This window comes from Molossus molossus, unplaced genomic scaffold, assembly GCF_014108415.1.
Source record: "Molossus molossus isolate mMolMol1 unplaced genomic scaffold, mMolMol1.p scaffold_m16_p_24, whole genome shotgun sequence".
NCBI classification, from domain to species: Eukaryota; Metazoa; Chordata; class Mammalia; order Chiroptera; family Molossidae; genus Molossus; species Molossus molossus.
In genome coordinates, this window is record NW_023425360.1 from 2,190,550 (window position 1) to 2,206,911 (window position 16,362).

The 16,362-nt window shown below is 51.4% G+C and overlaps 1 protein-coding gene across 1 annotated transcript in view; it reads right to left on the reverse strand.

Moving 5' to 3' along the window:
• ADAMTSL3 (ADAMTS like 3) overlaps positions 1–16,362 on the reverse strand; it is a 169,324-nt gene that overhangs the window by 150,020 nt on the left and 2,942 nt on the right. Inside the window, exon 2 of the mRNA XM_036278104.1 lies at positions 10,037–10,130. Coding sequence (XP_036133997.1) covers positions 10,037–10,105 — 69 coding nt within the window. The 5' untranslated portion in view covers positions 10,106–10,130. The remainder of the gene's footprint in view (positions 1–10,036; positions 10,131–16,362) is intronic.

The window sequence follows — 16,362 nt, forward strand, 5'->3', positions numbered from 1 at the left end:
ATCAAACCTGTGACTCCTTAGTCCAAGGGCCAGTGCTCCACCGCTGAGCCAAACCGGCCAGGGCTCCATGATCTTTGATGCTCTGTGCACCAAGTGTTTAAACACAACTGGTCTACCCCATATTGGGCCATAGAGAAGCCTGCTGCAGTTTCACAGTAAAAGAGGGACACAAGGCAACATTCCACCAAGAAACATAGGAACCCTAAGTGTGGAGACACCAAACAGCGCAGCTTTGAAACACCTGAGGCAAAAGCTGATAATAATATTGAAGGGAAAATAGACAAATCCACCATTTCCATTGGGGATTTCAACACCCCTTCTCTCAGCAGTTGAGTCAATAACTAGATAGGACAATCATCAAGGATATAGAAGAACTAAACAACATCGTCAACCAACAAAATGTAACTGACATTTCGGGAACCCAACAACAGCAGAATATACATTTCTTTCAAGTGTCCATAGAACATTCCTCAGGACAGACCATATCCTTGGACGTAAAACAAACCTCAACAAAGCAAACAGCCCTGGCCGAGAGCTCAGTTGGTTAGAGCATTGTCCCAATACACCAAGGTTGCAGGTTTGATCCCCAGTCAGGGCATATACAAGAGTCAACCAATGGATGTATCAATAAATGGGACAATAAATCGATGTTTTTCTTCACCCCCTTCTTCTCTATCTTTAAAATCAATCAATTTAAAAAATGTATATGGAAATGCAAAGGCACTAGAATAGCTAACGTATTTTTGATAAAGAAGATTAAAGTGGGAGGAATCACTGTACTCGATTTAATACCATATGTAATAAAGACAGCGAAGTACTGGAGGATCACCGAATACTACACACGTCAATGGAACAAAACTGAGTCTGGAAACAGACCTACACAAGTACTCTCAGTTGATTTCTGACAAAGAAGCAGCCATTCAATGGAGGAAGGATAGTCTTTTCCACCAATGAGGTTGCAGCAATGGGACATCCATAGGCAAAAATGAGTCTTGACTTGAACCTCACACCTCATACAAATTCATTCAAAACAATTCACAAATTTAAACATACACAGGTAAAGCTATAAAACATTTAGAATAAAACTGAGGAGAAAATCTTCAGGACCCAAAGAGCTCTTAGGTATGACACCAAAATCCATGATCCACAGATTTTAAAAAATTGGTAACTTGGACTTGATGAAAATGTAAAATTTTGGGGTTTTAGCCCTGGCCGGTTTGCTCAGTGGTTAGAGCATCTAACCCTCACATCAATGTTTCTCTCTCCCTCCCTCCCTTCCAGTCTAAAAAAAAGAGAAAGAAAGAAAGAAATAATATCCTCAGCTGAGGACTTAAAAAATTAATAAAAATAAAATAAATTGCCCTGGCTGGTTTGGCTCAGCATTTAGAGCGTCAGCCTGCGGTCCAGAGAGACCCGGGTTCGGTTCCCATTAAGGGCACATACCTTGGCTGCAGTTTGTCCCCGGCCCTGATTGGGGTTGTGCGGGTGGCAACCACTCAATGTGTCCCTTTCACATCGATGTTTCTCTCTCTCTCTCCCTCCCACTCTATCTGAACAAAAAATGGAAAAATGTCCTCGGGTGAGGAAGAAAAATAAAAAATAAATAAAATAAATTTTTTGTTTTGCAAAAAAACAATAAGAGGGTAAAAAATCAAGCTACAGAGCAGGAGAAAATATATCCAAGCCACATGTCCCATTAAGGGAATTCTAACATATCAAAGAAGCCAAAATTCTTTAATATACACTCGCCTTCCCATCAAAGAGAAAGGAGGAGAGAATCTGTGAATTCTAAGTGCTAAATACAGATTAGGAGTCCATTTGCACTTTCACTTCCAACTCCAGTGTCGTATTAGTTTCCATTAAGACCGTTTTCTTCCTTGACCTCAACAGGGACCGTCGGCCAATGGATTTTTAATTGAATCTCAGAACTATGTGCTAATCCCACAGTCTTACGCTATAAAACGGAGGGCTGAGCTCAGGGAGCACTTCCACATGAGTTAAGAAAATAAAAAGATGCCATACGCCTTCTGAACGCGCTACCCCGGCTACTCCTCCAGTGGAAAAAACTGTTAATATCCACCCAGGACTCCAGGGCTGGCCAAGGCCTGCTCACTACTCAGTGCACCTTGTGTCCTGGGGTGGGCACCGAAAAGGATCAGCTGACAACGTAGGAAAAAATCAGCAATGCGGCCAACAAGGACAGAGACACTTGGTCGGTCACCCTCAAGGGAGTGACCCATGCCCCACTGAGGAAGGACTGGGGGCTACCCCAGCACACACATCGCTCTGTCTGTGTACATGGATGAATATGTGTCCACCTATTAGTCTTATCAGCCAACTATATAATAAACGGAGGCTAGTCCATTCCCTAGTGTGAGTTGGATTCTTCTCTGTCCCCCAACCCCCAAATTTTCAGTTGTCTTTTATTTATTTTTAATCCACACCCGAGGATATTTTTCCATTGATTTTTTTAAATAGAGTGGAAGGGGCCCTGGCCAGTTTGGCTCAGCGGTTAGAGCGTCGGCCTGCGGCCCTGAGAGACGCGGGTTCGGTTCCCGCTAAGGGCACGTACCTCAGTTGCAGTTTGTCCCCGGCCCTGGTCGGTTGTGCAGGTGGCAGCCACTCGATGTGTTCCTTTCACATCGATGTTTCTCTCTCTCTCTGTTCTTCTCTCTCCCTCCCACTCTACCTGAACAAAAGATGGAAAAATGTCCTCGGGTGAGGATAAAAAAATAAATAAATAAAATAGAGTGGAAGGGGGATGGGGGGGGAGAGAGAGAGAGAAAGAGAGAGAGAAACATGGATGTGAGAGAGACACATCAACCGGTTGCTTCCTGCATGACCCTGACCAGGGTCAGGGACGAACCACAACCAAGATCCGTGCCCTTGGCCGGAATCAAGCCTGCGATTCGTTGGTCTGTGGGCCTATGCTCTACCGCTGAGCCAAACGGGCCAGGGCTGAATTAGTTGTCTTTTAAAGTGTCTGGTTGCTAAGAGCATCGTTAAGGATCCACCAGGCGTCGGTAGTCATCAGCCAGGTGCACAGTGGGCCTGGCTGGGGAACGGTCTCCCTCATCAGGGCTGAGCAGAGCCCGCAGGGCATGGCCGCCTGCCACGCCATGTGTGCCTTCCGTCCCACGCGCCAAACGCTTCCCTGGCTCTGACCATGGCAGCGGCTAATGCGTCCCAGAAGCTGTGCACAGTGTGTGCAGCAGGAGCGCCCCACCCCCGAAGCTGTGCACAGCGATGCGGACACATGCTGGACCTCCCAACGACGGGAAGGGGCCTGAAGGCCACCAGCTCAAGGCCACTGGGCTACCTCCAACACGCAAGGTCGAAAAGCCTGGCCGGCGGAGGCAAAGGTCCGGGAGGGTGCGCATCCTTCAGAGAGCCACGGGGGTGCAGGGCTCCAGGTAAAGAAGGCTCTGAGTCCAGCCGGTGTGTCTCAGTGGTTGAGCATCGACCCTGCACCAAGAGTTCGCCGGTTCGATTCCCGGTCAAGGCACATGCCCAGGTTGTGGGCCCGATGCCCAGTGGGGAGCATGCAGGAGGCGGACAATTGATGTTCTCTCTCATCGATGTTTCTCTCTCTCTCTCCCTTTCATTTCCGCTCTCTCTCTCTAAAAAAAAAAAAAAATCTATAAAAGAAAATATATATTTTTTTTTTTAAAAAAAAAGAAGGCTCTAGGTCCTAGATGTGAATGAAGCGTTCGCACGGAAAGGAATTCTCTTTGAACAGACACGGGCACTGGCCCTGCCCCCCACACACACACATTTCCCCCCTCTCTCAACCGGGCGGAGGAGGACACTCAGTGCTGCCCACCAGCCGTCCCTCCCGTCCAGGCTGGCTCCCTTCCTACGCGTGCCGGAGGCAGCTGATCCATGTTTCTCTCTCACGTCGGTATTTCTCTCTCTCTCCCTTCTTCCCTCTCTCTAAAAAGTCAATTTAAAAAATATTTTAAAAAGTTACAGGCAAATATAGTGCCATCACTCTTTATAAAATACATATGTATATATGTTAACCATCTAAGAATATTAAAATAAACACTAAAAAATCCTTACACGTGGTAGAATTAAAGGTGATTTTTTTCCCCCACCTTTGTTCTTTCCTGTGTTTTCCACATTTGTGTTGCTGTGGATCCTCACCTGAGGATATCTTTCCATTGATTTTTATTTTATTTATTTATTTATTTATTTTTTATCCTCACCCGAGGACATTTTTTTCTATTTTTTGTTCAGATAGAGTGTGGGAGGGAGAGGGAGAGAGAGAGAGAGAAACATCGACGTGAAAGGGACACGTCGAGTGGTTGCCACCCACACGACCCAACCAGGGCTGGGGCAAACTGCAACCGAGGCACGTGCCCTTAATGGGAACCGAACCCGGGTCTCTCAGGACCGCAGGTCGACGCTCTAACCGCTGAGCCAAACCGGCCAGGGCTCCATTGATTTTTAGATAGTGTGGGAGGGAGGGAGAGAGACATCAACTGGTTGCCTCCTGAATGAGCCTGACTGGGTCAGGGATTGAACCTGAAACCCAGGTACAAGCCCTCAACCGGGAATTGAACCCTCAACCCTTCAGTCCAAGGGCCAACCCTAACCACTGAGCCAAACTGGCCAGGGCTTCCACATTTGTATAATGAAAAATGTGTATGTTTTTAAATAAGAAGGGGGGGGGGGAACCAATGGAAATGTCAAAAGAGACAGTAAAGAGAACTTACGAGTCTATTCATACCGTAAATAACTTTTCATTAATAAAACAAGAGTCCTTCCCTGTTTTTAAATTAGTCTCACAGTAAGAGGCTGTGACGTTTCCATCCGAAGGCCGGGACAGCAAACGCACGCCTGAGGCCGGGACCACGTTAATCTACAGCACGCACTGGCCGGAGCTGTTCGGGGCTGACAAATTCCAGAAAGTAATTGCATGAAACACTTGGAAAGGAAATTGCTTTATGCTGCCATGCTATTTATGGAAATTAGCATCTCTGTAAAAATAAACGGACAGCCATGACAATCATCAGCTCCGGAATGTGGTTTCCATAAGATGTTAGCTCTGGTTTTTCCCTCTTGTCTCTTCAATCCCTCCCTTGCTCCTGGCTGATTCCTTCTGGAGGACATATATACTGAATGTTCGCTTTGCTTCAAAGAAAAAAAACACCTTCCCGGTGATCCTGTTCCTCTCTCGAAGAGTGTTATTCATTTCCTCACCGTCCACCATCCACACCTTCCCTCCGAAACCGCTCCTTCAAACGTAACCCACCGATCCATAAGACCAGGGTGAATTTTCACCTTTGTGTGTCCCCTAACACTGGTTCAGAAACCTCAAGGAATTATCCATTTTTCACGGGTTCTCTCTCCTAATCCCCCGTAATCACTTGTCTCAAGTTCTATGACTTCCGGTTCTTAAATGGATCCCATATTCAGCCTCTTGTCTATGACAAGTCCTGACCCACGTGAACCGAGCTGAGGGTCTCATCATCACGGACCAGGACCAGGACCAGGACCAGCAGCCTCCCGAGTGTCCCTTGCTCAGGTGCATCCCCAGTGGTCCAATGGAGTCTTAGCAGGGCCTCCCATCACCCCCTGATCAACACCCACAGAACCGTACGCTGCAACTGAATGAAGTCCTCTTTATTATGCGTTTACTATGCTTCTCAAGGTCCTCCCCAGTGCAGCCACAACTGTCTTTATCACCCTTATCGATGCTGCCATGGACCCTACTCTTCATATAGTATCAGTGGAAAGAGGGGGAAAAAAGCAGATTTAAGAGCCATTTCTGAGATAGATAAATGGGTACAGAGTAGGGGCGACAGAAAAGAAGGCATCAAGAGGGACCCCAGGACTCTGGTTGCAATGACGAGATGATGGAGAAGCCAGGCCCTGAAGCAGAGCTGGGGGGCGGCGAGGACTTCCATGTAGGGGTGCTGTGCTGGAGGCCCCCTGGGAGCATCTGGTGGAGGGGTCACAGGCTCGTGGACACACTGATCTACAGCCCATGGCACGCAGAAGCCCCTCCGAGACGCTAGTCCTCTTCATTTTGGAGAGGTCCTCAAGTTTAAAAAAAAAAAAGAAAGAACAATTCTCCTGTTCTCTTTCAATAGAAGTATCTGATTTCTTCCACGTAATTTTCTCAGTGTCTTGTTTTCTTTCCTTCTTTCTTTCTTTCTTTGCCAAGAGAAGTGTGTTTCCCACTTTTTGTGCATAAGAGTTTGCAAAATCCTGTGATGCTATCTTTTGTTATTATCATTCATAATAATGATGACAATAATGACTATCTTAATACATTCTTTGAACGCTGTTTAATTTCATTTTTTCAAATCAGCAAGGGTTCCCTTGGTAACAAGTTACGCCCTCTTCCCTGGGTGGCTCGATTCTGGGGGTAAAAGTTGTATGATGCAAACCTAGCCGACAATTATTTTTAAATGAACCCATCATTTCCAAATAATTTACAACCTACCTCAGACCTACGATATTTCTGTAAGAAAGGAACACAACATTTAAAAACAAAAATGCCCGCAAAAACCTGACAGATCAGCCATGGAAATGTTAATAGTTATTACCTGGGTGGCAGTATCAAGGAAAAATTTCCATTTTTATTTTCCCTTCATTTATCTATAGCTTCTACTTTGCTACAGGTGAAACGTTTTATTTGCGTAATTTACTTGCAGGGTAGAGCAGTGCCCCCAAAGGCAGAGCCAACACCAAGACAAGAAGTACGAATGCAACGGCCACACAGACAAAAGTGCCTTCGAGACCAGAACCACCAAAGTACCAGAAACACGAGACCAGAACCACTGAAATCACAGTCAGAGACCAGAACTGCTAGCCCGGGCTCTCAGACTAGAGCCAACACGTCTGATTTCAGTATCAAGATAATCATGGGGACCTTTCCCAATATGAAAAACATTGCATTTGAGGGCCCAGAGCTGATGACCAAGAGGCGTACCCCGTCTTCTTAAGAGAGGTACCAACATCAAACAGACATCTTCCTTAGAGCTCACTAAGAAGAGGCAGGTAAGCCCTGTTACCACCGGCCTCCCCCCCCCCTTCCTCATCCCTAAGAACTTAGATGCAGTGAAGGAAAAGACGATCGCTCACAGAGATTGAGGGGTGCCGGCAAGGAGAGAATGGCGGGTTCAATTCCCGGTCAAGGGCATGTACCTGGGTTTCAGGTCTGATCCCCAGCCCCGGTTGGGGTCGTGCAGGAGGCAACCAACTGACGTGTCTCTCTCACATCGATGTTTCTTCCCCTGACTCCTCTTTTTCTCTCCCTCCCTCCCTTCTACTCTCTCTAAAAAAAATCAATGGAAAAATATCCTCCTATCCTCAGGTGAGGATTAACAAAAAAATAAAATAAAATAAGGAAAATCCAGTCATTATTAAGTTGGCACATCCCACACTCCCTGAAAAGGTGTAGTTTTTTCTTTCTTTATCAATTTTAGAGAGAGAGGGAGGGAGTGGGAGAGAGAGAAACATTGGTTGGCTGCCTCCTGCATGCCCCCCACTGGGGATTTGGCCCACAATCTGGGCATGTGCCCTGACCAGGAATTGAACCAGTGACCTCATGGTGCATGGGTTGATGCTCAACCACTGAGCCACACCAGACAGGCCTCAAACTTGTATTAATTTTCCACCAGCCACCTGGTGGCAGTACTAATAAGACAAGGGGACATATTAAAGAACACTTTAAAGACCCTCAAACACCAAAATGCCAAGAAACCTCAGAGGGCCAGCTGTGAATCACACTCAGGCTGTCCCTAGAGAGATACTCAAGTGTCAAGTCCCCAGGGCCCGGGACTGACCTACTCTTCACCAGAATTCTCCCAGGGCCCCACGTGACCTCTTCCTGGCCAATCCTGTCCACACCTGCAGGAACCTCCCCTGAGAAGACCAGGCCCCGCCCCTTCCGGCCTCTGCAGCATCTTCTCTCCTCAGCTGATGCCTCCCCAGTGCCCCCTACAGCCACACAGAGAAACTACAGGCCCTGAGCTTGTTTCAGACTAGTTCTCCATCGGGAACCTTTACTGAACACTCATTACATGCCAGACACTGTTTTTGTTTGTTTTTTGTTTGTTCCTTTCTTCCACTCCACAATGGTCCAACTGCTCCGAACAACTCTATGAGTTGGACACGGCCCCCTCTACAGATGTGGAAACGGAGATGCAGAGATGTCTGCGTGACAGGTGGTGACGTGGCGGGGCTGGGATTCGAACCAGCGGGCGCTGTGCAGGATGAGCACCGCCGGCCTGAAATCTCCTTTTACGACCTTCTGTGCACACTGCCCCATACATGGAAGCACACTGCCAGGGGCACACAGATATGGAAAAGTCCAAAAGAGGTTAAGTGAGTGATTCAAGCTGGGTACACACTGCCCTTGGCCAAAGGTCAACAGACTGCCTTTAAGCACATTCAGATTTTATAGGGTGAAAGGAAACAACGTAAACCCTGTCGTGAAGTCTCAGCCCCATCTGACCAGAACAAACTGCCGAAGCTCTTACAGCCTGCTCCAGAGCAGCTGATGGGCGGAAACGCAAGTGTCTACTTTTTTGCCACACACGACACCTCGCTGACCGGGAAACCATAAAAATCACTGAAAATACTTAACTCTCGTTCTAACAAAAGATCTCTGTTAAATATGATTATAGAGCAGCACCAATAAAATGGGATAATGAGAGAGAAGATGCACTATGCTAAGCAGTTCTCGTGAGTCACAGAAATCATGGGACGATGGAGCTGAAAGAGGCCTTGGAAACAGAGTCCAAGAAAGGCAGAGAAGTCTGATTAATGTGCCCAGGTGGATTTCTTTATTCGTGTGTGCATGCAGACTGAAAAGACCCTACTAAGTGCCAGGCCTTTTGCTAGACCCTGAGGGTACACAGGCCACCAAGCCATGTGCCTAGTTCTCTAATGAGAATTACATCTGCAAGGAGGTGGCTTTGTTGTTCTAATTCTCACGAGATACCATAGGGGCTAGCCTGCTCTAATTCACATAAGATACAGATGAGGTAGCAGCAGCCCTCCAGATACTGACTAAGATGTGTTCTAGACCTTTGGATCTGGGGCTACAAACTGCCTGACCATATCCAAGCTACACACACATTTGTCTGACTTCCCTTGCTTTAAAAACTACGAGATTGCGTAGGAAATCTGGCTGATCCAGCCATGCTAAAAAATCAGAAAATCTGGCAATCATGGGCTTGCGTCCCCACTTGGCGAGGATCAGCTGGAGCTGGGTAGAGGTGGCTCTGAAGAGATGAAGCCTATGCCATCCACTTTGCCACTGTCTCCACCACTCCCTACTGTCTCTCAGGCAATGCTAGCTTCACTCCTTTGAGTCTGCCTGTCGGCAAATGAGGATGCAAGACATAAACTGGGTCCTCCCAGACTAGTGGGAAAGACAGGTCTAAAGAAAAGACTGCAGCCCTGGCCGGTTTGGTTCAGCGGTTGGAGCATCGGCCTGCGGTCCAGAAAGACCTGGGTTCGGTTCCCGCTAAGGGCGCGTACCTCAGTTGCAGTTTGTCCCCGGCCCTGGTTGGTCGTGCGGGTGGCAGCCACTCGATGTGTCCCTTCACATCGATGTTTCTCTCTCTCTTCCTCTCTCTCCCTCCTGCTCTATCTGAACAAAAAATAGAAAAATATCCTCCGGTGAGGATAAAAAAAAATAAAAAATAAATAAAGAAAAGACTGCAAAACAGGGTGGTTATGTGTTGACAGGAGTAAACTCAGAATATTTGATGGCTGAGCTCTGCCCATTCTTTGCATCCTGGCCTCTAGCAGCCCAGCCTCTACGGGGCACATGCAGGCAGACATTCTAAACCGAAAAGACCTAGACCATCACTGCCCTGAGCCATCACTGGCACATGGTACCCACCGTGGTATTAAGGCCCTTGCTCACAGAGATACCATTTGCTGGAGGTAAGAAAGTTATATTCTCTTGGGTACAGTATTAACACGAATCTCAGCACATCTCAGGTGATCGAGACTAGGGCTCCTAAGTAAACAGAGGCATGCCTCCCATTCCTTTTCCCCTCCCCGTTACCTGCAGGACAGCAGACAGCACGAACACCATCCATGTCAGCAGCCACCAGGGGCTCCTCCAGGAAGCCATGGGGTCCGGTGTTCTCACTTGTAGCCTGTAAAAGAGGAAATACTCTGTTTCCAACCAGCTCTGGACCCAGGTGCAGCTCCCAGGACTAACAGACCAATCAGAGGAAGATTGGAAAGGTTTTTGTCGTCCAGAAATGGGCTCCCTACTCCAGGGCACGGGCTGCCTGGGACTCTCTTTTGGATGAGAGTCCACACCAAGGTCGGGAGGGCAGCTGGGCCTGCCTCAAGCATGCAGCCCACACTTCCAGCCCTCCAGAAGCTGAGGCATCTCTGCACCCGCTACTTTTCAGCTCATTTGTCAGCAGCAGGGTGTGGCTATTGGCAACCGACTCAGGAAGCCAATATGGAGCCAAGGGTTCGGGCACCTGCCAGCTTCTGCTACTTCAGGCAAAACTGAGTCTAAGGCCAACTAAGCCAGCCCAAAGAGGGGAAGGGACCTGCCTAAGGTCACACAGCAAGAGAGCGACTATTCCAGGACTGGAATGCAAGTCTTCTGAAAGTCTCAGGCTCTCCCCACCAGCTGACACCGCGCGCCCTCAGAGCCCCAGGGCTGCAGCCAGACAGGCAGCCGACGGTCTCCCCACGCGGGGAGGGCGACCCAGCAGAGGCTCAGTGACACCCGGAGGGCGGCGGGGGTTTTCTTGGGAGTTCTCCTGAGAGTTCCCAGTGAAATCAGTATAAGCCGAGACTGGAAAAGCCGAAGTCACCCTCGCCCCGCGCTTCGCCTCGCGGGCGCCTTGGCGGAGCCGGTGTCCGGGGGCGGGTCGGTGGCTCCTCTCCATCTGGAGAAAGCATTAAGGGCCTGGCCTAATGCGATCTGCAAATGTGCTGCTGCTTCCGACCTGGGGCGGCGACTCCCGGCTGCAGGAAGGCGGCCGGGCCGGGGCCGCGCGCCCCTCGCTCGCTCGCTGGCACAGCCGCCCCGGCGCACAGCCTCCGCTACCCGCGGCCACGCCGTCGCTCCTCCGGCGCCCCGCCGCGTCCCTGTCACCCCGCGCCGCGCGCGTCGCCTCAGCCCTCCGCCCTCCAGGCGCTCGGACCAGCGCGCGCGGCCAACCTGGGACCTGACGACGCTCGAGGCTCGGGCTGCCGCCCGCCCGTTTCTACCTAGACGCCCCCAAAGCTGAAAGGCCCCCCCTCCCGAAACCCTCCAGAGCGCCCCTCGGCCCGCACAGAGCCCCGCACGCCCCTCCCCGAGGCCTCTGGACCCCAGAAGGGGCTGTGTTGGGCGTCTTGGGTCTCCGTGTTGCCCAGGCGCTGGCACCTTTATTTTCAAGCCTGGGTGGTGGAAGGTGGGTAGGGCGCCCCGGCCTCGCCGAGCCCGGGCTCGGGTCTTACCGCTGGGAGAGCCGCCCTCGCCCGCGCCGCGACCTGGCCTCAGAGCGTCTGGAGCCCGCAGCCCCGGCGGCGCGGGCTGGGCGCGCGCGAGGACAGGCGGCCCCGGCGACACCTGGTGCGGACTCCGCCCGGACCTTCTCCGACGCCGCTTCCAGCCGCCGCGCCGCCGCCGCGAAGTTAAATGGGGCCGAGCCGGCCGCCCCGCCCCCCCGCCCCTCCCGGCGGCGCAGCGCTGGCCCCCGCCCAGGGCGCAGGGCGCGCGCCGCCACCTGCACCGCCCGGCCCGGCAAGTGCACGGCGTCCGCCCGCGCGGGGTCGTCGGCGCGCAGGGACCGCGAGGGGCCGGCCGGGCGCTCGCAGCGCGCGGGGCCGCGGCGACGGCGAGACGCGGCTGGAACGCTCCTCCGCCCGCTTCCTGGAAGCCACTCCTCGCCCGGGCCGGCCGCCAGGCGCGGTGCCAGAGCCGGGGCTGCCGACGCCGCCGGCGGGCGCGCTGGGGAGAGGCGGCCGCGCGCGAGCCAGCCGGGCGCCCCGCCTCCCCGGCGCGGGGATGCCGCCCCGCCCCCAGCCGCCCCGCCCCGCCGGGCGCCGGCTCTGCGCCGCCAGGCCCCGCGGCCACACGGACGCCTGCCCGGAACCGCTGGCTCGTGCCTGGGCTCGGGCGCTCCCGGCCAGGCAGGACCGACGTCGGAGGCCAGTGCCCCGCCCGGCGCCCGGCACACGGGCCGCGGACTCCAGGGAGCTCGCTGCCCGCCGGACCTCTGGCTGCCAGGGACCGCGAGCGGCCCGGGAGAGCCACCTCTTGGCCCGGAACCTGGTGCCACTGCCCATGAGCCCGGGTTGTGTAACGGTTCTGCAGCTGCCCCAGTCGTGGGGCGCCCGGCCCGTGACTTGCGATGGGAATGCCGGTGTCAGGGACGTGGGTGAATTTCCCGCGGACTTCTGGAGGTGAAGCGAACCAAGGCGAAATGGTTGTCGCGGGCACTGGCCCAATGTCAGCAGCATAAAGCCAAGGGCCAGGGGCTTGCTCAGAAAGCCAGCTGTATGCCCCACCCAAGTACCACGGTCAGCATTTCCTTGGGTGCAGAGTGTGTGCCGGCCACGGTGCGGACTTCCTTGTGGTGTCAGTTACTAGCATCGTTCCCATTTCACCTACTAGGACACAGGCTCCGGGGACCAATAACCCGAGCGCACAGAGTTGCAAAGCCAGAATTGGGGCCTGCAACTCTTCTGAGGTTGGTCTTCTGCCTCTTCTGTGGTTGGCACATTCCAGGTGGTCAGAGCTCTACCAAGAGAAACTGGCCCTGCCTGCCTGTGTGCTTAGGGTCCCTTCCTCACTCTGGTGACTTCCTCTTGCCAAGAGGTCCTCCTCAAGAACCTCTGCCCAGTTCATGCAAGATAACTAGAATCTGGTGGGAAGTGAATGGAGCCAAGGGGGAGGAGGTGAGGAGACCAATCAGTGAGGGGCAGGGAGGACTGGGCTAAAGCTGACTGAGCCCACCTGTGTGCAGGTGCGTCTCCTTAGACACCATACTTGTGTTCTATACAGTCGTTGAATTTGTGTACACGGAACCATTGCTTCTGGGGGAAATATAGGGTTAGATTCCAGCTGACCTCTCATCACATTTTTGTCAACCGATCCACACATAACCTTATTGGATGTGTGTTTCTCTTTCAAAACGTGTTATTTAACCTGTACTGGTGGTTCACTAACATTGAACTCACAGGTGGCCAGCACTGTACCTCATGCCTGAAGGAAGCTGATCTAACACAGGTATCTCACCTAACAACGATTTTCTCCAGAGGGCACATGCCGGCCCTCTTCTGCTTAGGAGCACCAGACAACATCTGTACTGCGCTTGGGGGCCATGTAAGCAGTGAAATCACCAATAAAAAAGACAAAAGTGTGAAAAGTCCTATGACATAGGCCATGAAAGGACACTTACTTGTCCAGGCCCTGGCTGGATAGTCAGTTGGTTAGACCATTGTCAGGATACACCAAGGTTGCAGGCTCGATACCCAGTCAGGGCACATACAGGAATCAACCAATGAATGCATGAATAAGTGGAACAGTAAGTCAGTCTCTCTTTCTCTCTCTCTCTCTCTCTCTAAAAATCAATAAATTGGACACTTGCGGACAAGAAGGCTGAGTATTGTCCGGTTCCATCTCAGCTGGGAACATAATTGCAGGCAGGCAACTCAAAGTTCTCACCCCTCACCAAATGACCACAACAGGGCTGACCCGTCCCGCAGGTCGAGCAACGAGGACTCTAGAGGGGGAGTGAGGATGAGGAGGGACAAGAGACACGAGAAATGGAGACAAGACAGGATTCTGATCAAGTCTCGTTTATTCAGGGGGAGTTCACATAAGATATAGGGGGAAAACAGGTGAAACAGTTAATGAGTATCCCACCTGAAGCAAATTCCAGTAAATACCCCAGGTGGAACAAATGATAAGCAAAGAATGGAGTAAACAATTATCTAGAGGAATGCAGACACTGTATGCAGAGAGACTCCGTCCTGGGGCCGGAGACAGCAGAGCAGACTTTAACAAGGTGGATGCAATGCAAATGGTCTCCCACACAGGGCTACAAATAAAATCTAACCAGTAGGTGAAGTCACAAATATGGAATCTGCAACTAACAAGGACCGACTGGATGTGCTTCTCCTAGCAGGGTATCGGGAGAGGAATAATGATAAAAATCTCAGAACACGTGATGCACCAGGCACTGGACGTGTATGAACTCAGTCACGACTAGGCAGGTCCACTCCCCACTCCGTCTTACAAACGAGGAACCTGATGTAAGAAAGGTCTAACACCACGTGTTCTCGGCAACTAGACTCTACCACTGTTCACATTCTAAAACCACCCCTGGCATATCATGGGGTCTGTTGCAAAAATCATATGAATATTCAAGGTGAAATGGAGAATTCAAAGAGATATTATGCTTTGCAGCGGCAGCTGTGTTGAACTGAGTTCCCAGGGCTTGCAATTCAGGAAGGCGCTCAGAAGGCCTTTGGAGTGGGGGGCTCCTTGGGGAACAGTGGAGCTGCTCTGCTCAAAGGTATGAATGGCTGGGCAGGACTTCCTGTCCCTTCTTCCCCTGGGCAGTTTGGATTCCTCAGCCAGCCTCCCTCTTGGGAGTGCCCCACATTAAGTATGGAGGCCAGGACTGCGCCTTTCTCTCCCCCTTGGTCTTAGTATCCAGCCAGCCCCTCAAGAAACAGTTGGTCAGGACAGAAAGCAGAAGAGAAGCCATCACCAGTACCCTGATGGAAGCTCCATCCTCCCTAGAAGGTCAACCAGTCCTACACGTGCAGCTAACGGATGACAGGGAGCCACAGAGTGTGCACAAAACCAGTGCCCTGGGAAGAATACATTTCCTAGTAGTGCCTCTGACTTCATCTCACTCAGCCCTTGAGAAGGCCCTTACCTTCTTCCCCTTAAGACAAGGTGAGCGGAGAGGACACCGCAGCTTTCTATAGTCAGGAAATCCACCACCTGTCCAGGTCTGGCCACAAATTGGGGGATTCTGGGTAAGTCCCTTTACATCTCTGACCATCAACTTTCTCCATTATATTATGAAAGTATAAAATTAGGACAGTCTTGCTCAGTGGTTAGAGCATCAGCCTGTGGACCAGAGAGACCTGGGTTCAGTTCCTGCTAAGAGCATATACCTTAGTTGCAGTTTGTCCCCGGCCCCGGTTGGGGTCATATGGGTGGCAAGCAATCGATGTGTCTCTCTCGCATCAATGTTTCTCTCTCTCTCTGTCTTCCTCCTTCTCTCCCTCCCGCTCTATCTGAAGATAAATGCAAAAATGTCCTCAGGTGAGGATTAAAAAAAAAAAATTAGAGTGTTCCAGCCGGCCCTTCCAGTATAGCCTCTGAGATTGTTTTTATAATCTGCCTGCGTAACATAGTAACACCTCCCTCATCTAGACCACAACACTAGCCATCTCCCCCCTTCCTGTCACCGCCCCCAGACCAGAAAAGGCCTCTGGGAATCCCACCAACATCAGATGTCAGCCTACTCGCACAGAAGGAAACACCCAGCTGTCACTCAAGACTGTGGATTCCTGCCTTGCACAGAGCCTCTAACTTGTTCATTCAGCTCATTTTCCAGAGTTGGTCAGGGGTTAGAAATCAGAAAGAGACGGGATGCCTGCTAAGAAAAGCATAGGGATGCATAAAGGAGCTACACAATTGCTGGAAGAGACACAAAGTACCACAGTCGAGCCTGGCCACTGTGGCTCAGTGGATTGAGCATCCTCCCATGGACTGAGGGGTCCCGGTTCGATTCCCAGTCAGGACACATGCCCGGATTGCGGGCGCAATCCCCAGTAGGGGGCGTGCAGGAGGCAGCCTATTGATGTTTCTGTCTCACGTGATGTTTCTCTCTCTCTAAAAAAATCAATAAAAACATATTTTTAAAAAGTACCAGTCTCAAGTACAACTTTGTTTCCCTCGGTGGGGTCGGAGAAGGTCAGTGTGACGTTGCACTGCGTTCCTGTTCGTGAATCCGGGTTATCTGTGAACACGCTTTGTCCTTTACAGACTGTCTGTCGGAAGCACGTGCTACTTTCCAGAAAAGCATTCACTCACAGAGGGGTTAAATGTAAGAAAAAGGAAACACCACCAAGCAATACATAATCCTTCAACTATTCACACTTGGCTCTCTGAAAAAATTCACATCTAGAACATCACCTCTGACCTCTCCGGGAGACCCAGGTTTTATTCCAGAATCGATTCATTTGAGCAAAGAACAGAGTGCAAAGTACTCGGTGCATTGGACTGTCTCAAAACGCGGGAGCCCGCTGCCCTGCACGCGGTCGAGAGGAGCTGCCCCGGAGGCGTCCTCCCCGGTGCCACCACACGTCACTCACCCGGCCCGCGGGACGAGACGCGCCTGTTTAGTCTGC